The 25,646-nt window shown below is 45.5% G+C and overlaps 14 protein-coding genes across 14 annotated transcripts; 6 read left to right on the top strand and 8 right to left on the bottom strand.

Moving 5' to 3' along the window:
• Positions 1 to 143: 143 nt before the first annotated feature.
• Positions 144 to 1,205, bottom strand: KUCA_T00004862001 (uncharacterized protein; the record flags this gene model as incomplete). The annotated part of the gene is made up of 1 exon (XM_022605990.1): positions 144 to 1,205. One exon carries the CDS (start codon positions 1,203 to 1,205, stop codon positions 144 to 146), a length of 1,062 nt encoding a protein of 353 aa, XP_022460867.1.
• A 302-nt stretch (positions 1,206 to 1,507) lies between these two features.
• On the bottom strand, positions 1,508 to 1,867 carry KUCA_T00004861001 (uncharacterized protein; the record flags this gene model as incomplete). Its single annotated transcript, XM_022605989.1, has 1 exon — positions 1,508 to 1,867. The coding sequence occupies one exon, from the start codon at positions 1,865 to 1,867 to the stop codon at positions 1,508 to 1,510; it is 360 nt and encodes a 119-aa protein (XP_022460866.1).
• A 625-nt stretch (positions 1,868 to 2,492) lies between these two features.
• On the top strand, positions 2,493 to 4,664 carry KUCA_T00004860001 (uncharacterized protein; the record flags this gene model as incomplete). Its single annotated transcript, XM_022605988.1, has 1 exon — positions 2,493 to 4,664. One exon carries the CDS (start codon positions 2,493 to 2,495, stop codon positions 4,662 to 4,664), a length of 2,172 nt encoding a protein of 723 aa, XP_022460865.1.
• Positions 4,665 to 4,788: 124 nt separating this feature from the next.
• KUCA_T00004859001 (uncharacterized protein) lies at positions 4,789 to 8,976 on the bottom strand (the record flags this gene model as incomplete). Its single annotated transcript, XM_022605987.1, has 1 exon — positions 4,789 to 8,976. The coding sequence occupies one exon, from the start codon at positions 8,974 to 8,976 to the stop codon at positions 4,789 to 4,791; it is 4,188 nt and encodes a 1,395-aa protein (XP_022460864.1).
• Positions 8,977 to 9,195: 219 nt separating this feature from the next.
• Positions 9,196 to 11,751, bottom strand: KUCA_T00004858001 (uncharacterized protein; the record flags this gene model as incomplete). The annotated part of the gene is made up of 1 exon (XM_022605986.1): positions 9,196 to 11,751. One exon carries the CDS (start codon positions 11,749 to 11,751, stop codon positions 9,196 to 9,198), a length of 2,556 nt encoding a protein of 851 aa, XP_022460863.1.
• A 1,440-nt stretch (positions 11,752 to 13,191) lies between these two features.
• Positions 13,192 to 14,046, top strand: KUCA_T00004857001 (uncharacterized protein; the record flags this gene model as incomplete). Its single annotated transcript, XM_022605984.1, has 1 exon — positions 13,192 to 14,046. The coding sequence occupies one exon, from the start codon at positions 13,192 to 13,194 to the stop codon at positions 14,044 to 14,046; it is 855 nt and encodes a 284-aa protein (XP_022460862.1).
• A 595-nt stretch (positions 14,047 to 14,641) lies between these two features.
• Positions 14,642 to 15,748, bottom strand: KUCA_T00004856001 (uncharacterized protein; the record flags this gene model as incomplete). Its single annotated transcript, XM_022605983.1, has 1 exon — positions 14,642 to 15,748. One exon carries the CDS (start codon positions 15,746 to 15,748, stop codon positions 14,642 to 14,644), a length of 1,107 nt encoding a protein of 368 aa, XP_022460861.1.
• Positions 15,749 to 16,106: 358 nt separating this feature from the next.
• Positions 16,107 to 16,493, bottom strand: KUCA_T00004855001 (uncharacterized protein; the record flags this gene model as incomplete). The annotated part of the gene is made up of 1 exon (XM_022605982.1): positions 16,107 to 16,493. One exon carries the CDS (start codon positions 16,491 to 16,493, stop codon positions 16,107 to 16,109), a length of 387 nt encoding a protein of 128 aa, XP_022460860.1.
• A 669-nt stretch (positions 16,494 to 17,162) lies between these two features.
• On the bottom strand, positions 17,163 to 17,426 carry KUCA_T00004854001 (uncharacterized protein; the record flags this gene model as incomplete). Its single annotated transcript, XM_022605981.1, has 1 exon — positions 17,163 to 17,426. The coding sequence occupies one exon, from the start codon at positions 17,424 to 17,426 to the stop codon at positions 17,163 to 17,165; it is 264 nt and encodes an 87-aa protein (XP_022460859.1).
• Positions 17,427 to 18,222: 796 nt separating this feature from the next.
• KUCA_T00004853001 (uncharacterized protein) lies at positions 18,223 to 18,753 on the top strand (the record flags this gene model as incomplete). Its single annotated transcript, XM_022605980.1, has 1 exon — positions 18,223 to 18,753. One exon carries the CDS (start codon positions 18,223 to 18,225, stop codon positions 18,751 to 18,753), a length of 531 nt encoding a protein of 176 aa, XP_022460858.1.
• A 283-nt stretch (positions 18,754 to 19,036) lies between these two features.
• On the bottom strand, positions 19,037 to 19,591 carry KUCA_T00004852001 (uncharacterized protein; the record flags this gene model as incomplete). The annotated part of the gene is made up of 1 exon (XM_022605979.1): positions 19,037 to 19,591. One exon carries the CDS (start codon positions 19,589 to 19,591, stop codon positions 19,037 to 19,039), a length of 555 nt encoding a protein of 184 aa, XP_022460857.1.
• Positions 19,592 to 19,884: 293 nt separating this feature from the next.
• Positions 19,885 to 20,643, top strand: KUCA_T00004851001 (uncharacterized protein; the record flags this gene model as incomplete). The annotated part of the gene is made up of 1 exon (XM_022605978.1): positions 19,885 to 20,643. One exon carries the CDS (start codon positions 19,885 to 19,887, stop codon positions 20,641 to 20,643), a length of 759 nt encoding a protein of 252 aa, XP_022460856.1.
• A 365-nt stretch (positions 20,644 to 21,008) lies between these two features.
• KUCA_T00004850001 (uncharacterized protein) lies at positions 21,009 to 22,523 on the top strand (the record flags this gene model as incomplete). The annotated part of the gene is made up of 1 exon (XM_022605977.1): positions 21,009 to 22,523. One exon carries the CDS (start codon positions 21,009 to 21,011, stop codon positions 22,521 to 22,523), a length of 1,515 nt encoding a protein of 504 aa, XP_022460855.1.
• A 228-nt stretch (positions 22,524 to 22,751) lies between these two features.
• On the top strand, positions 22,752 to 24,914 carry KUCA_T00004849001 (uncharacterized protein; the record flags this gene model as incomplete). The annotated part of the gene is made up of 1 exon (XM_022605976.1): positions 22,752 to 24,914. The coding sequence occupies one exon, from the start codon at positions 22,752 to 22,754 to the stop codon at positions 24,912 to 24,914; it is 2,163 nt and encodes a 720-aa protein (XP_022460854.1).
• Between the last annotated feature and the right edge of the window lie 732 nt (positions 24,915 to 25,646).

Below are 25,646 nucleotides of genomic sequence, written 5' to 3'. Positions count from 1 at the left end.
TAGCGCACGCCAAAGTTTCTCTACGTGCGGCTCAGCCAATCTGAAAAGATTTAAAAGTTTCAAAGCAGAGATCTAGAGCTTCACTGAAGTTTTGATTATTTCACAGAGGCTTGCTTATTATTGGAGGGGTTCTCTTCTTGAAATCATTCTAATAACTCTTTATTAACACACGTGTTTGGAATCCCACTCCCATAGAAGTACTCCACCAGATTATTCACACACGTCCTCTCAAATGTCTTGAAACTGTCCTCAGTAGAAACACCAACGTGGGGCAGCAACGTTATTTTATAATTGTCCAGCAGGTCTGGATGTATCTTAGGCTCAAACTCATGAACATCAAAACCAGCTCCAACGAGTTGTCCTCTCTTTAACGCATCCACCACTGCAGCCTCTTGAACGATTGGACCGCGAGCTATATTGACCAATCTCACCTTAGGCTTCATCCATTTAAACGTTTCAAAATTGATCAAATGGTGAGTTTCCGGAGTATGCGGACACAAAACCAGAACACAGTCTGAAACTGCAAGCAATTCCTTGAGAGTTTCAAAGTAGGTGGCCCCATTGAGTTTGGCTTCGATGGCAGGCTTGCGCGATCTGTTATGGTAGGCAATATTCATTCCCAAAGCCTTACAGGCCAAAGCAACTCTGTAGCCAATATCACCAAGTCCAATGATTCCAAGTGTTCTTCCAGAAGGATTTTGAGCTATGTGAGGCAAAATCTGTGTATCATAGTACTTTCCAGGGGTTCGGACACAATGCTCTGCAAACGTCAGATATCTAAAGGAAGACATCACTAAGTAGGTTCCAACATCTGCAGTCGCAATTGAGCAAGAATCTGGAGAGTTGCAAAATAAAATGCCCCGGGAGGTCAAATAGTCCACATCCACAATATCGTAGCCATGACCGGATGATACGATGATCTTGATGGAGTCAGGCAAATGTTTAACAGGCTCACCTCTAAAAAGGAAATGCTTTAGATACGGAGAGCTTTTCAACCACGTAGACCTGCAAATAGCATCAAGATTAGCAAACCTTCCATTAGGATCATCTATCTCTCGGATAAACTCATCTTCTGTCTCACAATCGTACAAAACCAGCTCGAACTTTTGGTTCAAAGTTTTCCAGGCTTCATCGTCATGAATTGGTTTATCCCACGGGATGTATAACACTCTGGGCTTTTTCACCGAGGGATTTGCAATAGTCATATCTTCCAAAGCTGTATAAAAAGTCCCTAGCCGCAATTAAAACAACGAAAACACCTCGCTGCTAAGCGTATAACCGATACTTAAATCTTCTGCAAAATCATTATCCCGATCCCGAATACGCCCAATAGCCGTTGCAGGTAGTATACTGACCAAAGCATTGCCGCAATCCAGGTATGGTAGACTGAAAGGTCCCGAATGGAAGATCGAACTAAACAGTTATAAAACGATAAATGAATCCAGCTGTCTGCTAATTTTAAAAGCGCAAGAGCAGCACTAAAACTTTTGAGCCCGCGAACCTCACCTTATGCCCCAGTTTCGTTCTCCACAAACGAATCCATTAGCAACGGCCACGCAGCCGTTTCATCATAACCCTCAAACTTTGGATTATCGTTGTACTCCTTCAAAAAGGGAAAAGCCATCAGCCATTGGTCCTTGTGAATGTCCGAATCCCACGAGTCCGTTATAAATTTACACCATTTCTCCAAAACTTCTCCTCCAAATCTATCACTGAGTAGCAGTCTCCAATACGAGACGGCCAATTCACGGGGTAATTTCTTTTGCTTTTCTTCCAGAGAGAACGAAAAAGCAAAGTCATAAATTTTGTGAAGATATGATTCGTCTGTGAGTATTCGTTCTTTCAACCCATACACGTATTTGGTCATTTCAGGGAGGGTGGTAATTCTGAACTGGTTAGTACTCGCTTTTTGTAGCCAAACAAAAGAGGCTCAACTTTGCATTGGCTTATAGGGCCCCATAGAAGCGAGTCGCTTCAAAGTATTTCCCTGGAACCTCTATCCTCACAATATTTCAACTTACCCAACTCCTTTCCAGCGACTTATGAACAACGACTTGGGGAATTCCCCCACTTTAGTGGATCCTAGAAACTCAGCTAGTGCCAACATCCCCACATCTTCGACTTCAAACCCTAAGTCTTCGCAATATGCAATTGTTCCGTCTATCAGTATCTGGTCGCAACCGGGATCTGTTATGGGTGTTAGTGGGATGATCTGCGTAGAACAACAACAGGTGACCTACCTTGGTATTTTTGGAACAATGCTTCGAGTCGCTTGGACATCCTCAAGATCTCTAATTCCCTATGTACAAAGCTGATGGCAGAAGTAGGTATAGACAATTAGAAAGTTTATCTGCTCCACCTTAGAGGTTAGGTATCAAACTGAACTGAAAGAACCTTTTGATAAGAGCACGACCACACGTATCTATTGCACGCGGTAAACAACATCTGCATTGTTTTAAAAATCTTTAGCAGCTTATCAGACAAAGCCCGATATGGGATTCAAGTATTTGAATGCTGAATTGGTACATGATGTTCTGAGTACCAATAACTTACATCGAAAAGAGGATGAAGAAGTCTCTACAGAGAGAGGTAGAGTGATAGCATGGCTAAGAGATCAGTTCGAAGAGTCTGTTACAACCCAGAAACGTCCACCCCTCAGTATCTGTACTAGTGTCAAGACAATTCTAAAAGATGATGCCACTGTGTTTGAGCAGTTCAAAGAGAGTACCAGGATCCACCTTTTTAAAGAGGGGTCTTATATTCTAGATAGCATCACTACGTCATCTGCTGGTATAGACGATCTATTCCAATGGTTGGACAAGACAAGAAATGATTTAACGATAATGATGACGACGTTTGTTCTCAGCTACGAGCAACAAGATTCTGTTGTGAGACTCTCAAGATCAATGTTCCAGACGATATTGAATGAGCCAGTCAACAGGAAGAAACTATTCCTGGTCTACCAGCAACAACTCACATCGGAGAGTTCGTTATTCGATCCAGAGCGTCTTCAGTACTACAACAAGCTGCTTCAAATGGCTGGATATCAGGAAGAGGTTGATGATCTAATGGTGCAAGTTACGAGATCCATCATCCAGGCGCGTGTAGAGATGGAATACACTGGACATTGGCAGGCCCCGGCTCTTCCTAGTCTACTGGACTGGGTAGAGCACCAGGTTTACAGAAGACTTTGCCTCATTCAGTGCACGCCAAATCTGACTCTGGAATGTCTAGAGTCTATGTCCAAGAACGAACTAGCACTTGTGAGAACCAAAGAATGCTTTGATATTGTGAACAGCTATCCTGGTTCTACCAGTGCTCTTGAGGAGATCAGAATTTGCTTGAAAACTACACAACAGCGAGAAAAGTTGATATACACCTTCATATCCGCATGCGATAAGAGACTGCTTCACTCGGGAGCTAACACAGTGGACGTGGTTTCTTTCTACATATCCACTATACGATCGTTTTTGATCATAGACCACAGGGCCGTATTGCTCGACAAAGTGTGCAGACCAATACGGAGATACTTAAAGGAGAGAGAAGATACCATTCAAAAAATTGTCTTTGCAATGCTGGACGAGACCGAAGATAACTCATTGATTGATCTGGCAAATGAGCTGAGGAAGGGTGGGGAGCAGAACCTGAGTGTTGACGATTTTGCAAATGATCTTAACTGGGTCCCCGATCCAATAGATGCTCTTCCAGATTTCCGCAAGGGTGTGGTCAGCGATATAATAGAGTCTTTGATCTCGTTGTTTGACTCCAAAGATATATTTATGGGTGAATTTGTGAACGTCTTCGCAGACAAACTTCTAAAACTGACTGACTACGATACCTCTGACATCATGCTGAAGTTGGAGTTGCTGAAATTGAAGTTTGGTGACTCGGAGTTCAGCTCTCTGGATGTCATGCTAAAGGATTTTGCTGACAGTAAAGCGACAGACTCTGCTATCCACAAAGAGACAGATGTGGACCCACAATTTCATTCTTCCATACTATCACACCTTTATTGGCCAGCGCTGGATAAGGAGACGTTCTCGTTACCGTCATACGCAACTGCCGAAGCTGATAAATACGCAGAGGCGTTTACATTATCAAGGAAAGGACGGAAACTCAAGATGGTTCCATCTCTGGGAACGGTGTCTATCGATGTAGAATTTGCAGACAGAACCGAGACATACATTGTTACCCCGGATAAAGTTGCTGTTCTTGATCTCTTTCAATCTCCCAAAGGTTTGCAATTGGAAGACGTTTGTGGATCACTGAACATGTCTGACTCTCTTGCAAGAAGAAACATTGTTTATTGGCTAAAAGCTGGAGTTTTGCAAGAGACACCATCGGGAGTATTCAGGGTGGTGGAGAACCAGGAAGACACCCAGAGGCGAGCTGGTGCCAGCATGGCCGATAATCATCTCATTGATGACACACCAGACGATTCTTCAGTCAATGCAATGGAATCTTATCTCCCTTTCATTCTCGGGATGCTCACCAATCTGGGTGCTACTCCAATTCCAAAAATGCACTCGTTTTTGCAAATGTTGGTACCAAAGGATAATCCTTATACGGCTACGCAGAGCCAGCTAGAAGCTTACTTGAGCACATTAGTGGATGAAGACAAGCTGGAACTTGTCAATGGCGGGTCCTACAAGTTGAAGAAGTGATGGAATGTTGTCCAATAATTATGAAATAGGTCATTGTGAGCTTGGAGTAGCTTTCACCAGACTAAGTTTAGGTTGTTTTGAAAATGTACAAGTATTGGAATTATAATGGATATCTCAGCATCATCTAATCAACTTCAACATTCAGAATTTGTTCAACTGCTTCCAAAACATCATCTCCAACACTGCTGTCCTTGCCATCTTGATAATGAGGATTCGAAAGCTTCTGCCTAATGACTTCATCTAAGAGAGATCTCAAATGCTTGATGAGAACTGCATTTTTGCACCAGGTTCGAACCGGCAGCCAGCCATCAAGAACGATACCTGGAGATGCGTTTCCAGAAATGGCCTGCCTGAGATCATAGGAAATTTCACCACCAAAGAGTAGTACCGACAGAATGGAAGAGGGCGTGATGTCACGAAGATACAGCTTGCTGGTTTCGGAAGCAGATCCAAACGAAAGAAACGAGATCTTTGCTGTTGGTGCCAATTTTGACCCAACTTTGGGCTTTAAGTCGTAATTACCAGACTCGTCAATGCGAATTTCCTGAATGTCCTTCTCGTTCTTGGTGAAAAGAGAAGACGAGGGGTGGATGAATGCCCTGTTGCTGGGATACGGCTTTTCGTCTTTCTCCTTGGAGATCGCTGTGCCTTCCTTCCGCAGATAGTCCATATATTCCTCATTTCTGATCCATAATTTGATTTGTTTGGCGTCTGGATCAGTCGCCACGGCACCAGAGGCACTGGTGGTGAACTTGGGATCTGGAAGCTGGACCCTTGCAATGTCGGGATAAGCTGCTGAAGTGATGATGGCCTTGATGATCCTGTAGTTGGAATTTGCACGGTTCAGATACTTGAAACTCTTTGAGCCTGAACCATAGTCCAAAGGAACAAACCCCAGATCTTTAAGAGTGGAAAGATACTGTGATTTCGTTGAAAGAAGCTCACGGATCTTGATCTGGGAAAGAAAGTTTTCATCCAGCCATTGTGACTTTTTCCTATATGAGGCGTCACCCAACTTTGCGTATTCATCAAGGGCATTCACAACAGCCATGAGATCTCCCTTTCCCATACTGAAGCGGGTCTGGACGTTTTTGACTTCGTCCCGGGTATCAACTCTGGTGATGAACGGGTTTCCACTTACAGAAATGGCAGCTATGGTGAGACAGGTCTCCAGAGCACCAAATAAAGTGCCAAAAATCAACAGTTTCCCCGATTTCAGGTCTGTGGGAAGAATGGACAAATATCTTCCGAGATTTGTCAATTCAGAGTTGTGAAGAGCACCAATCTCGGAGAGATACTCGGCTGCTTTAGCAACTGTAGTCTCAGCTGGTGGGTCTAAACCTTCAGCCAGGAATCTCGAAACATTTTTTATTCCAATGGCCTTCACAACAAGATAAACGTTCTCCAGTCTCGTCCTTTTGATCTCCGGAATGGGCTGGGCAAGCATCTGCTCGCTCATGGTCTTCTTAGTGAACAACCTATAGCACATACCACTGGTCACACGGCCGGCTCTTCCTCTTCTCTGGTTGACCTCAGCTCTAGAACACCAACTCTCCAGGAGCTTTGTAGAGTTCATCTTGGGGTCGTACATCATAGACTTGGCTCTTCCGCTGTCAATCACGACTACGACATCCGGGATCGTGATGGAGGTCTCGGCAACGTTGGTGGAAACCACAATCTTCCTGACACCTTTTGGAGGAGTTACAAAAATTCGTTTCTGGTCTTTGGAACTAAGTGCCGAATGAAGAGGAAGCACTTTGCAGTTCCCGGTGAATGACTGCTCGATCGTGCGAATGCATCTGGTGATCTCCATGACACCAGGAAGGAAGATAAGAATCGAGCCATTATTACCCTTGGTTTTCAGTTGTTGATCCACAAAACCCACCAATTGCCCGATCAGATCGTAGTTGATATTTCCCAGCTGGAAAAACTTGGATTCTGGGCCCGGGGTAATGATCTCACCGTCGTCTTTGAACGACTTGATGGTGAACCCGATTTGAGGAATGATGTCCTCCAGATACATGTCCTCGATTGGGAATGTGCGGCCCTTGATATGTGAATGTGGCACTTTTCCACCGAAGTAGTTATCAAAGGTGGACGATTCAATAGTGGCAGACATCAACACCACTTTGAGTTTGGGGTACTTAGGAAGCATCGTCTTGAGAATGATCAACAACAGGTCACTATCCACAGAGCGCTCGTGGACCTCGTCTATGAAGATATACGAGAGGTCCGAAAATACGCTGGCATCTGTATCCTCGTCAACAACACCCTGGACCATTCTCAACAGAACACCAGTGGTGACGAATGTCAGACGAGTTGTGGGACCAGTCTTATTCTCACCTCTGATGATATAGCCTGTTTCTTGGCCACATTCCTCGCACCTTTCCTCAGAAACACGGTCGGCCAGACCCAGGGCTGATATACGTCTGGGCTGTGTGCAGACGATTTTGGACTTGAAGTCTCCTTCTGAACTGAGATGATCAAGCAGAAATTGGACGATCTGGGTGGATTTACCAGAGCCGGTCTCACCAGTAACCAAGGATACCCTGTTGGTGGTGATCATGGATACCAGATCTTCTTGCTTGCTCCAAGCAGGCAACGACGCCCTTCCTTTGAGAGATACTTTCAGTTTTTCTGAGCACTGTCTTTCCAAATACCTCTTCTTGATTTCAGGTTCGTTCAACCTGCGAGATCTGGATCTTTTCTTGCTGCTGGCATTGGATGTTTTTTCGTCTTGAGAGGAGCCCGGTTCACTCTTGGGGTTCAAACGGGGATTGAAAAGGGGACCTGGATTTTCAATTAGTCCATGAAGATTTTCCTCTATCCACTCAACCAACGGCCAGATCATGCAATCACCAACTAGCCGGTTTTCTAGGGCATATGCCTGAAGATGCTTGATAGCCGAGAGCTTGATGTAACTAGCCAGGCTGTATGACTGGTTCTTGACCACCAATGCCATTCCTGGAAGCGAAAGCGGATAGTCAGTTGACTTGAAGACTTTCAGAGCCAACAGGTTTGGGGCCAAACCCTGAGGCTCTATGTTGATTTCCACGATAGAATCGCTCAAAACATTGAACTTCTGCTCATAGATTACATGGAGTCCTTCTATCTCGTCTTTGAACAACTGAGCAGACTCTTCCGCATCTATTTCTCCCAAACTCATTTCATCAAGACTCAATAGAGACTTGGACAAATATACTGCGGCCTTGGCTTCATCGTCTTCAAATCTATCCAATGCAAATTCAACTTCGGACTTGCTGAAACCTCCGTCAGCAAGTCGTCTTGCCATATTGCTTCTTTTTATATCTTTGGAAAGAGTAACCGCGACGGCAGAGTCTTTATCGCCTTTTGCAAACACCCCGGGAAGATCGTCATCTGGAATATGGAAAATCAACCACTCCAACGAATCAACAAACGTGTGGGTATACTTGATACTTTCCTCGACATGCGGCTTACGGAACCCAAGCTGAAGTAGAAATTCTGTATACGACGTGTCCCTCTTCGAGGAAACATCCTGTGTCCAATTGATGTGGTGTTTGATGGAAAATTCAATTAGCTCCCTCGTCTGGGGCTTCAGATCAATAAACGGAGCAGAAGCCCAAGCCTTTCTCGGAAACGAAATCTTGTCATTGATGAACTTGTTATTCCTCTTAACCGATGTTTGTTTCACATCCAATGTAGCTTTGACGATGGAGATAGTTGGCTTTCGAGCCTTCTCTGCATTGGCCAATGAGGCGGCTTCTTCCTTGCGTTTCCTTTCCTCTTCCTTGCGTTGCTCCAGAATAGCTCCAAACGGATCGGGCGTATACATCAGCCTGGCCCTGTCTGGGCTATCTCTCAACAGCTTCTTGCGTTCCTTTTCGAGATCAGACCACAAATGTTTATGGTTGGTGGGTAAGACCATCGAGAGGTTCTTTTCAAAGGCAATTCTGTGAAGAGCGTACGTAGCTGCAAAATGCCTTGCTTCCAAGCTTGTCTCTTGTGGTTTGACCATTTGGCGCGGCGGAACCATCTGGACTGTGATTACTTCTTGGGTTTTCGGGTTCTTCCAAGCAAGGTTCACAATCCCGAGATATCCACTTTTGTCATGACGCATATCATAAGTCACTTTTTCCCATCTTTGTTTTTGACAATGCTCATGAAGAAGCGAACCCGGAAGTTTTCCAGTCCACGTCTGGCCTGAGGCCACCACGTCTCTACCGGTCTTAGGCTTCGCTGGCTCCGGCTCCGGTGGAGATGTCTTCTTAACCTTTTTCGAATCCTTCACCGCAGGTTCGGTTTTTGGTGGTGTTTTTCCTTTCTTCGCCATCGGTGGAAAGAGAACACAGAATGCTGAAGGTGAAGCATAATCTCTATGGTAAGAAATTTATGATGAATATTTTGCGTGCAAAGACTATAAAGACGCCGCAGATGAACCTTGCATGAAAGTCGTACATCACCAGTTGTAACGCCGCACATACCTTGGCTCAAATTGATTATGATCGCTCGTTAAATGCCAGCTATTATACACATATTATACATTATCTTCTCACGATTTCCTGAATTGGATTCCGCTGAAGGGTCTCGCCGTATCTGGTGAGCTTTGTGCCCCGGGATTAGCATATCCTTGAGGCTTTCGGAAAGCGCCAGGCTTCCGCAGGCCCATGCCAACACCAATTGCAGAAGGTGGTGTACCCAATAAAGAAGCCCCAAGCATAGGCCGAATCTGCGGCGAAGGCGTTGACGTTGGTAGTGGTTTGGGAGCCGGAGAAGATATGGAACCACCGTCAGGGACACCGGCCGGAGCGGCCGTTGTCGGCATGCCCCCACCAGGCTTCTTGTATTGAGGCGGTTTGAAGGCTGTAGCCCACGGGACAGCCTTAACACGATCCTCGAGCTCTGTTCTTTGCCTTTTGAGGATTGACTCGATACTTTCGTCAGGTTTACGCTTCTCAACACGTGGCTGGTGCGGCTGTGACGGGGTATTAGCAGCTGAAAAGGCGTTATTTGAGTCGAAGCCTCTGTTTCGCTTCACCAAAGCAGTCAGACCCATATCTAACTGGCGCGAAGGTGGTGCGTTTGGTTCCGAAACTGGTTTTGGACTCGTGCTTGGATTGTCTCGGCGCACTTTGAAGGAAATTACACCGGTGGGAACACCTGGTATGGAACCCTCAGTATGCTCAATTCCTTGCCTTTCCGATTGTGGGGGAACCAGGTCTAGCAATGAAGTCAGCATGGTTTTCAAAATCTCCGTCAAATGCACTCGTTCGTCAGACTTGTCATCCTTGTTAGCAGCGGTATAAGCGGATGCCACTGCTGTGGCAGTGGTAGCAACAGCAGAATCCTTATCTGAACCAGGAACATTTCCAAACGTGCTGTATACAGTCGCCAAGTTCCGAAGAAGATTTGGGTCAGTCAAACCCGGAATAGAGTCAACCTTCACCCCGGAAAGAGCCAGACTCTCTGAAATAGTACTGGGTCTAGGCGGCGGTGGCGCTCGGGTATCTTCTGTTGAGCCCTCTTGGTTGGCCCCAGAATGAGAAGGCGAGCTGCTGGAATCCGCAACTATGTCTCCAACCACTGAACTACCCATATCATGGGCTATGTCGTTTTCGCGCGCCAACCGTTTTTCCTTGCGGCGCCCAAACTCTTTGTCAAACCACGACTTCCTATCACTTTCCTGGCTATCCTGGGGAAATAACTGAATAGCCCTTTTCATCAACCTTGCCCGCAAGTCGTTATCCTTATTTTTTTCGCTATTTCTTTCACGCCACTTCTTCTTGCGTATGCGGTTCTCGATCTTGATCCTGAGCTTGATGTCCTCGGGCGAATCTCCCAAAGGCATATCCGCTGGTCTGAGATCATCACCGGATGATAGAGGTCTTTTGTCAATATAGTTTCCAGCTCCACCATCCAGACGTGAAATTGTTGTCAGAAGCGCACCCGTCATCGCACGCAGGGAAGTAAAAGAAAGATTGGTCCAATTACCGAATCGGGCACGATGTTGCGATTTTGATGCCGGTGGAGCCAGTCTTTGGGCTATTAAAGTGCGTGGATCCGGACCAGTGCTGGATCTTGACAATTCGGAAGAACCACCAGGCCCAGAAGTCCTGGCATAGTTCATTCGGGCACGAGTAAGCGCTAGAGTCTCCGCGATCGACAAAGTCACCTTCTTAGGAGGCTCCGGCTTCGGAGGAGAAGCTTTGGACTCAACAGCTGTAGATCCAGTCTCGGTATGGTTTTCTACTTTCCCTGCTCGAGTCTTCTTCTTTGGACGCTTGCGGGTCTCGTCACGTAACGCTTCCTCCATGTTGGTGAGAAGATCAGTGGGATTCTCCATAGCAAGTTCCATAGCATTCTGCAGAATCTCGTTCAAGTCTAGATCATCATCATGGGGCTCTTTCACGGTCTCGTTATTCTCAACCACGTCCTTTACCATCTGAGCCAAGGCTGCCTGCAGGGCTTCCGAGTCCTCGTGGTCCTTGTCTTCGAGCTGTTCGAATGTTTGCATGGCTAACTGTCTCAATAACTCCGCGGGAATCTCTGCATCTGAAGCAGCGTCATTTCCGGATCCAGTCTCGTGTTCAGGCTCAGAGGCAGGTGTTGAAGGGGCCTTCTGGTGCTCTTCTAACGCTTCGCGAATGGCATCGCCAAGTTCCAGGGCAGATTCATCAGTGGCACCTTCAGCACCTTCAGCTGGCTGAGGAGCTTGTTCTTGCACCTCCTCAGAAGGTTCAGACTGCCGCTGGGTTTGATCCGTGTCCTCGGGGTCTTGTGCTGCTTTCTCTAGCAGTCCAACGGTATCCTCTACAAGCCGGTCAAGAATAGCATTCTCCAGCTCGGGCTTCTCCGTTTGATGAGGATCCAGCAGCCTCACATCGTCAACCAGCCCGTTGAGAGCATCAACACTCATATGCTGGAGATCTATGAGCTCTTGGTTGGTGCGCTTGGTCTCATCATCATCGTTGTCATCAGCATGATGGGCCTCGGCAACCTGGTTCACCAGATTTTTGAGGATGTCGTCGTCCAGGTCAAATTGGAACGCCTCTGCCTGGCTGGCAGCCTCGCCGGACGTCAGGTGTGAATCACCACGGTCGGTATCCATCGCGTTGGGCCTCTTATCTTATCTTATCTGGAAAGTGACTGTATATTTCACAAAGGGTAATCGGGGTGACTGCTGTTTTTCGCTGAGGCTGTCGTGGTCCGAATATTACTCAATCCAGTTCTGAAAGTTACTCATGGCGATGAGGTCGTGCATCCACTAAGGGAAACTTCCTAAATGACTTGTCTGTACATGACTGGAGCAACATGTAATTTATTGAGGCATGAATCAATTTTTGGGAGATTCACGACGAGAGCAACAACTTGAAAGGAGGCACCGGGTCTATCTTGGGACGACAATAGGGGATCTGTAGGTAGCTGTCACAATGTGATAGTATTTGCTCCAAGTAGGATAGTCATTGGAGGTAAATGTTGATTACTTGGTTTGTCTTTGTAAAACCAATGCCAATTTAGGAGATTGGACCTTGGGCCCCCCTACAAGCTATTACACCGAGTCACAGAGATAAATTGGCAGACATCCGTTCCAGGTTCGGTTAGATCACCAGAATAAAGTTTTTGGCCCAGCCCAAGCAACTATTAATCGCGGCACTGAAGCAAACATTGGGAATTAAGATAGGTAGTGACGACTTCTAGTGCCAAGGTAAAATTACTATGGTATGCAATCAGCATTAATATAAAGCAATTGTGCTTTAGTTCTCGACTTTCGAAAATAGTGAGGCAGCATCCAAGAGATGTCGGCAGAAGTGACTCTACTTACGCATAATTTCATTAATTTTGATATTATTCATTACGCTTTTACCCCTTCCAATCGGCAGCCACAGTCTCCAGGCCCTCAATCCGTCAGCCGTGCCGATGATGGGAAACAGTGCATGGGTGACCATCTATTTGCCATATCTTGTACCGTTAATATTCCCCGTTGATAGGTTCCCAACGCAAGGAACCAGAAACCATTAAAAAAGAAATTAAAAACGAACATGATGTAAGACTGCATTGTGCATCTGACCAATCACAGGGGTCAAACTTCTTGCGTTGGCACCCCCTACCGTCTATTAACGGAGACGGCTCCGCGTCATTAAGTCTGAGCGACGGAGAACGTCAGTTGATGTCAGAATGGATAGGGAGGTATATAATCAGGTTCAAATCGCAATCTGTTGCTCTGCAATTAATTCTATGAAATTATCAACTACCAGTTTTTACTAGGTACCACTACACCAGCCAGAATCTTGGACATCTTCTCTCTCACTTTACGGCTCGGTCTCGGTATTCTCTGACACACTTACGTTGTTCACGGCTGTGCCTACCGTTGCCTCACACACGACCACATAGAAATCCCGCGATCGGTCCATCGCTTCAGCCGAGGCCTTTTCCTAAAAGTGATTAATCCCCTCGATATATATTCCTCCGCTTCTGGAAATTGTTTTTGAGGGTTTTTGATTCCTACTCGTTTCACCACATCTCCATTTCACGTCTTTTTTCTTCCACAATGGCTCTACGTCAGGACGACCGCAAAAGACGAGTCGGCAAAGCGTGCGACTGCTGTCGCATCAAGAAGACAAAATGTGACGGGAAGAAGCCTTGTTCAAAGTGCACATTTGACAACAAAGTTTGTGTCTACAGCGAGCGTAAACGGCACAGAGACAAGGTTTACCAGCCCGGATACGTTGAGCTGCTGGAAACCAGGTTGGAACTTCTCTCCAAGAGTTTGGAGACTTTGTGCCGTATGGTGGGAACCAAGCAAGACCTTGCCTTCCTGGATTTGGAAAACACTGCAGACTTTTCTGTTAACAAAGTCATCGCACAGTTGATTGACCATGGTCTTGAGACACCCTTGGAAGGGTGGGATGGTGCAGCTCTGGTCGCGGCGAACTTCTCGGAGGATGCCGAGTCGCTTGCAGATGCCTCCAGACAGTTTGCCACTCATGACCAAGACGAAGCCGAGGAGGATTCGCCGCTTCGACTAAGCCAGACATATACTGTGGAGAACTCTTCTGTCTCATCGCCCGGTTCTCTCGACCAAGTGTTTTCGGATTTCGACACCTTTCCTCTGGACTTGGGTCCCTTTTCGTCTGGTGCGGCGCTTGCCGCTGCTGCCGTGGACGGATCATTGCCTATGTCTGCTTTTGAGTCAGCATCCCCGGTATCTGCTCACACAGAACACTCTTTCATGGATGATCCACCCAGCTCCATAAATTATCCGTTTTCTGCAAACGCTTCTCCGCTGAATTCTCCTGTACTTGCAGGTCACATTACGAAGCCGCGCCGCCAGAGCGATTCCCAGTCGCGCATCGAGAAGGCGTGGCCCCACTTAGATCTTTCGGAAGTTCTTTGGACTTCTTGAGCACCTCCTGCATGTTACACCCTTTTAACTTGATGATGAAGACTGCCAGTGTTTGATTTTTTTTCTTGTTCGCGATGATGAAGATGATTTTTTGGATTACCCCTCGCTTGAGGTTACGAAATCGATATATCTATTTCACCTTGCTTGCCGAGGTGATATTATTTATTATGCCATGTACTTTTGATATTTATGAGCCATGTTTTACGCCCTTATCTTTGTCATTGTAGATTGCTTGTCAATTGTTCTCGGTAGCTTCTTTGGTTACTTAAAGAAACGAATAAGCCTTAATTGTTCGGCACTCTGCGCAAGATTTCGCTATAGCAAAATCTGACTAGTTTAGTTCAAAGAGCTGTGCTAGACGAAATGCTTGTTTTAGCGTTTAATGCTAGCATCCGGTCTAAGTTTGCAGGTATACGAGCTGCATCAATTGTTATGCATGTGCATCACCTGCAGAAGAAATAGATAGACTCTGCTTCAATTCCCTCGTTAACTACAAAAAACTCATGAATAATTTCCACTATAATAGTCTTGACTAGCTTATTATTTGTCTGCGACTCGTTTGTTGTTGCTATCATTTGGGCTTGGCGCATCTTGCTTACAGATTTCCAGTTACATACGTCGCGTCAATCTTCTTTATACCAGGCCCCAAGTTCAACCTAACTTTGCGGCGATAAGCAGGTGGATTCTGCAATTGGATAGGATTGCCTTCGAAATAAACCGTTTCCAACTCTGGTAATTTCGCCAACGATTCTAGGCGCCCGAAATCCGCAATCTGGTTGTACGAACACCACAGATCTGTCAGCTTTGTCAGATGTGAAAGTCCATCTAGATCAGAAATCCTATTGGATGTGATATCGATAGTTTTCAGTTTCGTATTCTTCTCGAGATTTTCAATCTTGGAGATTCCATTGTGGGAAAGATATAATTCTTCCAGGTTCTCCAACTCCTCCAATCCTTCAATCTTGGTCAACCTATTGGACTGAATCGACAAAATTCGCAGGTTCTTCAAAGCTCCCAAGTTCTCCAACTTCTTAATCCGGTTCTTGCCCAGCCATAGCTCTTCCAGAGCTGGCAATTGGAGTAAAGTATCGCTGATCACCTCAATCCGGTTTCCCCCAAGCTCTAACATCCGCAATCTTTTCAATGTTGCCAATCCGGTAATCTCTGATATCCGATTTTGCACAAAATAAAGTGACTCTAGATTAACCAGCTTGTCGATATTCTTGATGTTTTTGATCTTATTGAAGGAAAAGTCCAAACTGGTCAGTTTGGTGAGCGCGTTGATGTGCTTGGATATGTGGTTGATCCGATTATCGTACACGTCAAGATCTTCAAGTAATTCTTCATTGAGTACTTTGACTCCGGCTATTGAGTCCAGCAGATTAGAACGCAAGCAGAGTCCTTTTAGTTGCTGGAAACGGCCTAGTCCAAGTGCCTCGAATGACTTCACCTTCAAGTGGATCAGGTCAATGTACTCTACATCATCTGCATAAGCAGACGTAAGATCGTCGTCAGCATCAAATTGCTCGGGAGATTCGTCAGGTAAAACCACGACTCCCTCTGGGAACCCACGCGTTACGGCGTCGTTCTCTTGTGCTTCGTTCTCCGCAGCAAGATCTTCCGCATCCTCTTCGGAATGGGACGCATCAGGCTCGGAAAGATGCAGATTTTGAATTGCAGGAGTCTCTTCTTCAACTGTCATTATAAAGGATGTAAATATTCAATTGATATATTGATGAAAAGAAAGAAATACAAATCTAAGAATGACTCATTGGTGGTGTTGAACAAGTTTGTTGCCTTCAGAATCAGGGGGTTCTTTCCCGGTGGTGCACTACCTTGAGGTTTTCTGGATGGGCCAATCACGACTCGTACACATAATAAAGCTTACTTATGATTGTTTCTGGAACGGAAATCTATTTTGTTATGTTCAAGATATACTGGGGATTGGAACCTATCGATAATGGCCATACTGGCCGTATAAACCATTCCGCGGAGCATTCCGAGATAGTTTCCCCTCTTCTTCTCTGTCGCCTTCTCTGTCGCCTTACTTTCTCCATATCTTAACGGATCTCGGCATCCAAACCAATCTCTTCTGGGATGTAGTTGGCAATAACGTAGTTAACACACTCTCCGACAGACTGGATCTTGTTGGCGGCTTCGTCGTCGAAGATGATGTCAAATTCCTCTTCCAGAGCAACGAGAGCATCGTTGTAATCCAGAGAATCCATTCCCAAATCTTGCGAAAACTTGGTCTCAAGGCCAATCTCAGGAGTCTTCACGTTAAATCCACGCAAAACCTGGACAGAACGAGCCAAGACGTCTTCTTTGGTCAACATCGAGGAGTGCTGCGTGATGTTGAAACGCACCATTGCGGGAGCCGATCTCAGGGCACCAGTTCTGGCCATGGCGGCGTTGGCCATCAATGAACGGGAAACAGATCTAAACATTGTGTGGATGTGGATGGATGAGTTGTATGAAAGATGTTTCTGGGGCGGTGTAAAGCGTTGTATTGAGCGACTTGGGTTCAAAGCTTGCCGTCGAAAAATCTGGACTTTGATAGCGCACGACTAAGGTAAACGCGAATCAGTATCTGTCCCTTTGGCGATTAATGATCAGTTACCGATTGAAAATATGGAAACTGTTTGAAAGTAATCCAAGCAAAAGAATATTACAGAGGATACTTGAAGCGGCTATGCGAGCGATCAAAAGGTTGAGTCGATCGTGGGGGAATAAGGTAGAGTTGAATTGCTGAATGTGTGCGGCTGAGTAAGGTGTGTGCTGAAGATTTGGGGTCTATAAAGCCTTCATTTTGTAATTATTTTAAACACATTTAAGATTAAAGGTGTATGTAGCTGAATCATGGATGCAGGGTGATATCAAAAAGCATCGTGATACCAGCTGGTGCATCCAGACTGGCATTTCCTCTACAACTCTATACAGAAACGAACCACTAAACTATGTGCGGTGCGGAGCAGAAATATACGCCTTGAAATGATTAGTGTTTTTATCAGGGATATTTGCACCAGAATCCATCGTGAATTTGTATATATTGCTGGTTCAGATCGAACGTGCGAGCAGAATCGGAATCATGTATATCTCTGTTTCTCTGTCCAGCATTAGAAACAAACCCTTCGGTAAAAATGATTCTTGATTGCCGCCCAAGTTAATTCTATCTGGTCAAGTATTAGATCCAAACTTGTTTTTACAATGGGATTTAATTCCCGTTCAAAATTCCATATACAAGAGGGTGTGACATCTGTCATTATCCCATCTGGTGGCTCAAAAATAATTTTTGTCGTTGTTATCTGCCTCTTTAGCTTAGTGGTAGAGCGTTGCACTTGTAATGCAAAGGTCGCTAGTTCAATTCTGGCAAGAGGCATTTATTTTTTTTGGACCGGATTTAGTCATTGACTCTTGCCAAAAATGGTCCAATCGCAGGTTCAGGAATCGGCATGGCTCTGGTCTCCTATCCCGGTTGATGTAGAGGCCGTGGCGGAACCCGGATCCAACTCCTTTTTCGGAACTCTAGAGGGCATAGGAATAACGCGAGGTGGGTGCAACAAACGGACGGATCCTATCTGATAAGAGACCATTAATTTCTTTTTGCTTCCGTTCGGACATGGCTCTGCCCCTTCGGATATGTTGAATTGTTTGAGTTATTATTTACGAATTATTAACAAATGATTGTTGAAGATGGTTTCCTGATGGTCATAAACTATTAGATGAAACGTTTCTTGACAGCGGCTTCGTTGTCAGAGAGCTTGAAATCTTTGGTGTGTATAAATTTGATTTGGCCAAATTTTCACCCTTATCTCTACGTTTTTTGTCGGGGATGATCTGCTCCATCTTTCCGTAAGAACAGCAGCCTCGCAGATCGTGGAAGCATTCCGTCTGCAAGTGCGAGTCCAACGGTTTTCTGCAGCCGCGTCTAAGACCGGCTGACAAACCCGGGCCTTCCGTCAGAAAACATACGGTAGGAACAGTTGACTAATGACGTGATGACATATGAGATATATGATATTATATAGAAATTGAGTATATATATATTGCTCGTATACCCCAGTAAAGGCCGAGTTCATGTTCTGGATTCCAGAATTTGTCAATTGATCTCTTACCCCATCCATACCCTGTCCTAGACTCCAACAATAGCAAACATACCCTATCAGATAGCCTACAATGTCCGCACAAATATTCAGACAGTCTTTTTTGGCTACTGAGAAATTTGCCAGTCCATTTCTCATGTCGGCAACTCCTAGAAAATACTCGTTTTCAATTCCAGATGAACTGCAAACGCCATGTGATCCTAGAAGATACTCGTTTTCGATTCCAGAAGAACTACAAATGCCATGTGATCCACCATCCTACTCTGCTGTCATTAAGATGCCAACTACTCCAGCTACGCCAGCGAGGAAGCCTGCGCCGAGCACAGCCATCCCTTCTCCAGCTAAAGTCGAACGCTTCAAGAGCAGTGGAGGAGCACGTGTTTTGAAACTATTGCAATTGCGTGACACTGCGCTTACTGCCCAGGATATGGAGCTGGTAGACAGACTCATGAGACTGGGAGTGCGTCTTGGTAGGCCGGCTGTTGATCTGTGTTTGTCCTATTTTCGTACAAAGGGAGTGAGAATCCCCAGTGCAAGAGCCAGAGCTGTGAATAGGTTATCCGCCCGAGACGTTGCATATCTCGATGCTGCATACGCTGGTTGAGCAGGATCGTTGATTTTTTTTTATTTATCTACATATTATATATATAACAATTGGAGTTGATTTCTTTCAGATTATACAGTGTTTCAAATGAAATAGCACATCATTGGCCCGATCTTTGAGTAATATTTGAGAGTACCCCAGTTCATGATCGCCAGCTAATCCCATGTCAATTCTATTCATCTATCTATGCAAAAAAACGAAACCTATTGCAGTTGCTTTCAATTGACAATAAATTGACAATACGATAACAAGAGGTTATACAATGTCAGGCCCAGGCTTCCGCTCACTCCTTAGGAGTTTCAGCCTCGTGATTGGCCCAATCCTCCCATGAGCCCACATAATTCAGTCTCTTTCCATATCCAAACGTTCCAGCCAGTTCTTCCGCTGCTGTAGACCTCACTCCGGCAAGGCAGTAGAACACTAGTTCCGTATCTGTCGTTGGCTTAGGGAAGCCAAAAGTCATCTCAAAATCATCGTCCGGTAATCCGAGGGCTCCTGGTGACGTCTTGTAGGGAATATTGACTGCATTAGGAATATGTCCTTGGGCATACTCACTTGGCTCGCGAACATCCACTATCAGGGCGTCGCCGGGTTTTTCAGATAGGGCCTTCACTTCCTCGTATCCAACGACTTTGGCATTAGGCTCTTCTTCAATGACGCTGTAGTATCTAAATTGGTTCCGAATATTGCTCTGGGTCTTCAACCCAGATCTCAAACCAGAAATCGCCACCTGTTTTGCTGGTTGAAATGCAAACCTCAACGCTGGGGATGAGTATAGGTTTCTGACCAAAGCCCGAGTGGCCAACCTGACCGCGGGAGAACTGCGATTTAACATCATTTCTTGCAGTCTTGATTCAATATCGGGTTTTAGATAGAAAACTCGATGCAGCAAAGTGATAAATACGTGGAGTCCTTGAATCAGAAAGCGCTGTGTCACCTGAATGCTCGCTTAAGGCTCCCTAGTTTTCTCCCGATCTGATCACTTGGACGTGCACTACTTCTTTTTTGTGTGACACACTTCGTTTATTACTTTTTTCTGCCTTCCACTATTGCCTCCTGACCGGTTGTTTCAACCTTTTCACCTGAAGAATTTTGTCTTTTCCAGTATCGAGAAAATTCTCTATCTCAAAAATGTCTGCTAAAGTTATCAAAGGAACAGTATTATGTCTGCATGGGTTTGCCCAGACCGGCCCCAATTTCTCTGTCAAGGCCTCGGGGATCAGAAAGGCCCTCAAGAAAATCGGCTATCATACCGTCTTCATGAATGCGCCAATCGAGCTGAAACCGGCTGACCTTCCCTTCGAAGTGTCCGATGTTAGCAAGTTTGGAGGTGATACAGCTGAAGATGCTCAGTTCCGTGGTTGGTGGTACACCAATGACGACTTTGACATTGAGCCAGCCTTCCAGTCCCTCAGAGACGTTTATGCTGAAAGTGGTCCATTCGTGGGTATCCTCGGTTTCTCTCAGGGTGCCGGACTTGCCACTATCTGCTTGAACGAATGGCAAAAGATTATTCCAGGTGCTGAGCCTCTCAAGTTTGGTATACTTTATTCAGGGTTCAGAGTCAAGCCAGAGAAGTACCAGCATTTCTACGCATCTCCAATCGAAATTCCCTCATTGCACCTTTACGGCGAGTTGGACACTTTGGTCTCAAATGATCGCTCCGAAGAAATCGTTAAGCTTTGCAAGGAGGGTACTGCCACCGTTATCAAGCACCCTGGTGGACATTTTGTCCCCAATACTAAGGACTTGTTGAAAAAGGAGGTCGCATGGGTAGAAAGCGTCCTCAACCCTGAAGAACCAGTTGATGAGTCAGCAAAGACTTCCAAGGACGAGGCTGCTGAGCTAAATGAGCTCGCCAAGGAAATCGACCAACTCGGAGTTGCTTAAGTCTGAGGTTTGGATTGTATATAGTCCCATAGAGCTGTTTTTCACAGGTATATTTTTTTTTTTGGCTAGTCCGACTGGTAATCAATTTGGTGACGGCTGACTCCGGTCTTCCATCAAATTCAATACAAAGTTGTTCTCCAACTATCCTACATATCACACAAATCAAATATAATCAACACGCCAGAAACTTTTCACTCGTTCTTTGTTTTTTCTGGGGAAAGGGTGCGACTGATAAGAATCTTCACCCCATAGGTGCGAAACCCAAATCTGCTGCTGGTTGCTTTTAAGACCGGAGGGCCCGTGGTGATGTTTTGTCCTGTTTGATTTTACAATTGATTTTCAGGGAAGTGCGGCCAATTTTTGAGATGCCAGATCCAGACCAGTTCTACGGGCAAGAAACACAGGAGACATCCCCATTGCTGCCTGTGGTTTCCCGCCAATCATCGTACCGTTCTGTTGTAATTGAGCAACACTCCGTCTCCAAGAGCAGGAAGCTAGTCCAGATAGCGTGCTCAATCGCATGGTGCCTTGTTGCTGCTGGGCCTGTTTTTGGCTTTGCAGCATTGAAGCCGGTCTTAATTGCTCAGGGTGTGTATCACGAGCGATGTGCACCTGACTCTGGCAATGGTGTCTGTGTGGAGCAAGATTTGAAGCTGAACTTTCTGTTCACACTTGCAGCTGTTGTTACGAATGCTGCCGCCTTGCTCGTGGGCAATATTTTAGACCGCTATGGACCTCGTGTATGTGGAACCATTGGGTCGATCCTTATATTTGGAGCCTCGCTTCTTCTGAGAGCGGGAAGCGATATTTCGCTGTTTGATGGTTATCTCGTGGGCTACTCTGGATTAGCTCTTGGAGGTCCTTTTGTGTTTATTTCGTGCTTCCATCTTGCCAATTCTTTTCCTAATAACTCTGGATCAGTGTTGGCCCTTCTTACAGGTGCTTTTGACTCTTCCTCTGCTCTTTTTCTGGGTTACAGAATGGCCTTTCAAAAGTTTCCAGAATTGACTCTGAAACGGTTCTTCACATACTACCTTGTGGTTCCAGTGTTCATTTTTGTTTGTCAGATGACAGTGATGCCCAGATACACATACAAGACTGCGGCGGCTGAGGTGGTCAAGCCAGGCGAGAGCCTTGACCCTGACAATGCTTATCTCCAGGCACGTTCGGACGCGCAATTGAGACGCAACTCCATGAAGTCTGTAACTAGCGAGGTTGAGCAGATTAGAAATATGGATAAAAGTGGTGGGGTATACGGAGTTTTGCACGGAGCCTCGGTTAAAAACCAGATGTTGTCTTCGTGGTTTTTCTTGATGGCTCTTTTTACAACAATTCAGATGATCCGGATTAATTACTTTGTGGCTACTGTAAGGTCGCAGGAAGAGTTTTTGTTTGATGCAGAAACTGCTGTCACCATCAATCGGTTCTTTGATCTGGCATTGCCTGTTGGAGGTATCTTATCCATTCCATTCATTGGTCTTTTGCTGGATAACTTCTCCACTCTGACAGTAGTCGAGATTCTTCTATCGATATCAATGACCATTGGAGTCTCAGGAATCGTCCCTTTCAAACCTGTGGCATATCTGGGTATCGCATTACTGGTATTATACAGACCATTCTACTATACAGCCGTCTCTGACATTTGTGCAAAGGTCTTCGGTTTTGAGACATTTGGAACAGTATATGGAGCAATTATCTGCTTCTCAGGTCTTTGCAACTTGCTCCAGACTCTGTTGGACGGCTTAACCCATACTGTCTTCCACATGAACCCTATCCCAGTCAATGTATTGCTAGTCTCACTAACGGGCATATTTGGAGGCTTAATGGTGTGGTTTGTGAAGTCCGAAGGAACAAAGTCTTCAGTTTCGACTGCTGAATAAGCAAGTGTTAAATAAAAATGAGTACTAATTGATGCCCATCCGCATAATTTGGTATGCAGTGTAGGAGTCCTGCTGCATTTAGCACGTGATTTCCGTGCTTCCTCTCCTGGGCTCGCAACCAGATAAGCTCTGCTCTAAGGCTTTTCTATCAAGGGTGTAATCCAGAATCCGTCTACTGCCGCTGTTTGCGCGGTTCCCGCTCAGAGAACCTCGTTTTTCCTGGAGTACATGCATCGCCTGAAGGCTGAGTCTCAGGGTCTGGAGCATCGCGTCTCCTCCGTCTTGGATGTTTACGGCACCTTGTTGGACTTTTCCATACCCAAAGACGAAACATACTGGCGCGTGTTCTTTCAGTTTCAGTGTAGCAGCGCGGCTTTTTTGGCTTTTTTGGACAACTGCGTCGTACGGTCTACGCGTATTGCTGACTCCCCTGAAAAGCTTGCCATTCTCGGAACCCACACTTTTCATCCCCAATATGTTCCGATCATACAACAATTTCTACTGAATACAGTGACTACTCTTGAGGCATATCGCGAGGTGGATGCTGATTTGGATTCCGGCTTCGAATCTGAATCAGTTTTGGTATCTGAGGACTTGGAAATGGTTTTGAACGCATTTGTCACGGTCGGCATGTTTGTTCAATGGCTTGGTGACCCTGCGAGGCCATGGGCTAGTGCTTCCTCCCTTAAAGAGAACGTTTTCAGTGAACTGCTTGAGCCACAGACTCTTATAAGACTCACTCATGTTGTTCTATGGGGCATTAAGGTGTGTTCCAGAGATGATTATCGGGAATGGCTTTCCGTTGAACACGACTCGCGGGGTTTTGAGGCTAGACTGGCTGTGAAACTGGCAGCTACCAAGTTGTATCTGAAGCTCCATTGGTGCGTTCAAAACACGTCTATTGCGATTCAGAAGAACGCAGGTACGCTACAAAGTCTTCTGGACGTGCTGGTACTGAAAGACCTGATGGACGAGGAGAAGAAACACATGATTGGATACGAAGGATTAGGAGACACGCTTCGGTTGATTGTGCTCGTCGGGCTCGGAGATTTCCACTCGGAGCTAGACATCGACAATTCCAGTGCGATCAACTATACCATTTCACAGTTCCTATTGGTGGGCTTAAGGTTACTGTACAACCACAGTCCAGATTTGCTCGTACAACACGAGGAGCAATCAGGGTTTCTTTCTTGGATCAGCTCTAAGATCATGACTTCTGAAAGCTACGATGCATATCTACGCAACTATCTGGAAGATGATATGGATGCCTATTATACGCGAATTAAGCCTGATGCTGACGATGATGACTGGAATGACGACATTCCTGGTCTGGAATACGCGGAGCTTGTTCCCATTTTGATCATTTTGAATGACCTGATTCTGCACTGTGAGCCCTACGAGCAATCTCTCGTGATAAGCGAGACGGGAATTGGGACTTTTGAGCTTATAGTTAGTCTTGGGTCGTTTCTGGTCCAGAATCAGCGAGGAAGTGAAAATAACACCCGATGTGTTAGACTGATTTTCCAGATTTTCGACGCATTTATAACCAGGCGTCCGGAGTTGCTCGTTTCTAACGAATTCAGAAAGGAGTCTGTGAAGCTATGCTATCAGAAATTTCCTTTCATCAAGCCTCATGGAGCCAGTGAACACAGCCTGGCTGAGCCAGCCAGCCATGCCACCACTGTCAAGGTGGCTTTTGCAGTTCTGGACGTATTCCAGGGTGAAATGAGGTTTGGATTGACCCGGAGAACGTTCGATATTTCGTTTGTGCGCAGGCTAAATGCCAATGTTTTCACGCTCGTGACCTCTCTGATCGACCTTGGTATTGTGGGTTTCCCCAAGCGCGGGTCCGAATACTGCTACTATAATTGGACAGATTTTTGGAACTCGAAATTTATGATGCTCAGGTTTTTGGTGCGATTAAATGCGCGGGATCAGATTAGTGGCATTAAAAAGCCGATAACGCAGGAATTATGCGCTATGGAGTACTTGCTGACACTTGGATCGCGGTCGAGTGATTCAAAATGGAACGATCCAAGTTCGATATTGCCGCAACTTGTTTATAAGTTGTTTGAAAACTCTAGTTGTGTGAGGCAGGCGTGGGAGGCCGTGCGAGAGACAAGCGACGGCCTTGAAGATTTTCCGCTGATAGGCGGGTTGCTCAAGCAACTCGACAAGATGTTGATATTCTCGAAACAGCTGGGCTATGAGTCCATCATGGATCAAATTTTGGAATATTTGAATGAAACTGAGCGTGATTTAGAGAAGGGCCAGCAGTCCTTAGACACTCTGTATCTTCAGATCGCCAGTCAATCGGGTGTCGTTAGTGATGAGGCTCTTCATCGGGAATGTGTTGAGATGATTCGGTCGAGCGATACATTATTTTTATGAAGAAAAGGTCAGATATGCTTTCATATAGAACTATGCATAAGGTGCACAGAAGGGAAGGGTTAAGTCATATCTGTGGGGAATTACCATAAAATGAGCGAATATATAATATCAATTCACGTCAACATATACGCAATTATACGATTAGTTACACAAGTATGACTTCGACTGAAATGTAAGAATATCTTAGTTTTTCAGGAATTTGAGTATCTCCATGAAAAATATGTCAAATAGTGTCTGCAAACCAGATACAGCGACACACGTGACGCCACAACACATGGTACCATTCAACCATTGAAGTCCACAAAGCAGAACCAAGCCACTTTCGTTTCTCTTTTTGGCAGAATCTTTTCAAGTATACCGATTTATTTCTGTCTTCGCAAAATTTGGACACTTATGCGACGCTTTCGTTCCCCTAAGACGTTCACCAACCAATACTTCCAAAATGAAGTTTCACCACAAGTTCGGTGTACCTGCATTCAACTACCATTTGAGAGAATTTCCACTAGTCAGAACTCATATGATTCGAACTCATAGGCCAACCGCTATACATGAACGCCCTTGATTCAACCACCGTAGAATCATTCGCTTCCAAGTTTTCATTACCCCACGTTTCATGCTGGATTTGGACCGGCCGTTTTCGGCAACAATGGTTGACGCACGCCAAGGGGACGGGTCCGCCAAAGAAGTGATCTGTCTTTTCTTCCATCAACACGGCTCAATGGATTCTGTTTC

This window comes from Kuraishia capsulata, genomic scaffold (genome assembly GCF_000576695.1).
Source record: "Kuraishia capsulata CBS 1993 genomic scaffold, Kuraishia_capsulata_scaffold_6, whole genome shotgun sequence".
Classification (NCBI taxonomy): domain Eukaryota; kingdom Fungi; phylum Ascomycota; class Pichiomycetes; order Pichiales; family Pichiaceae; genus Kuraishia; species Kuraishia capsulata.
The sequence above is the reverse complement of the archived record's forward strand: the minus strand, read 5'-3'. Positions and strand labels throughout refer to the sequence as shown.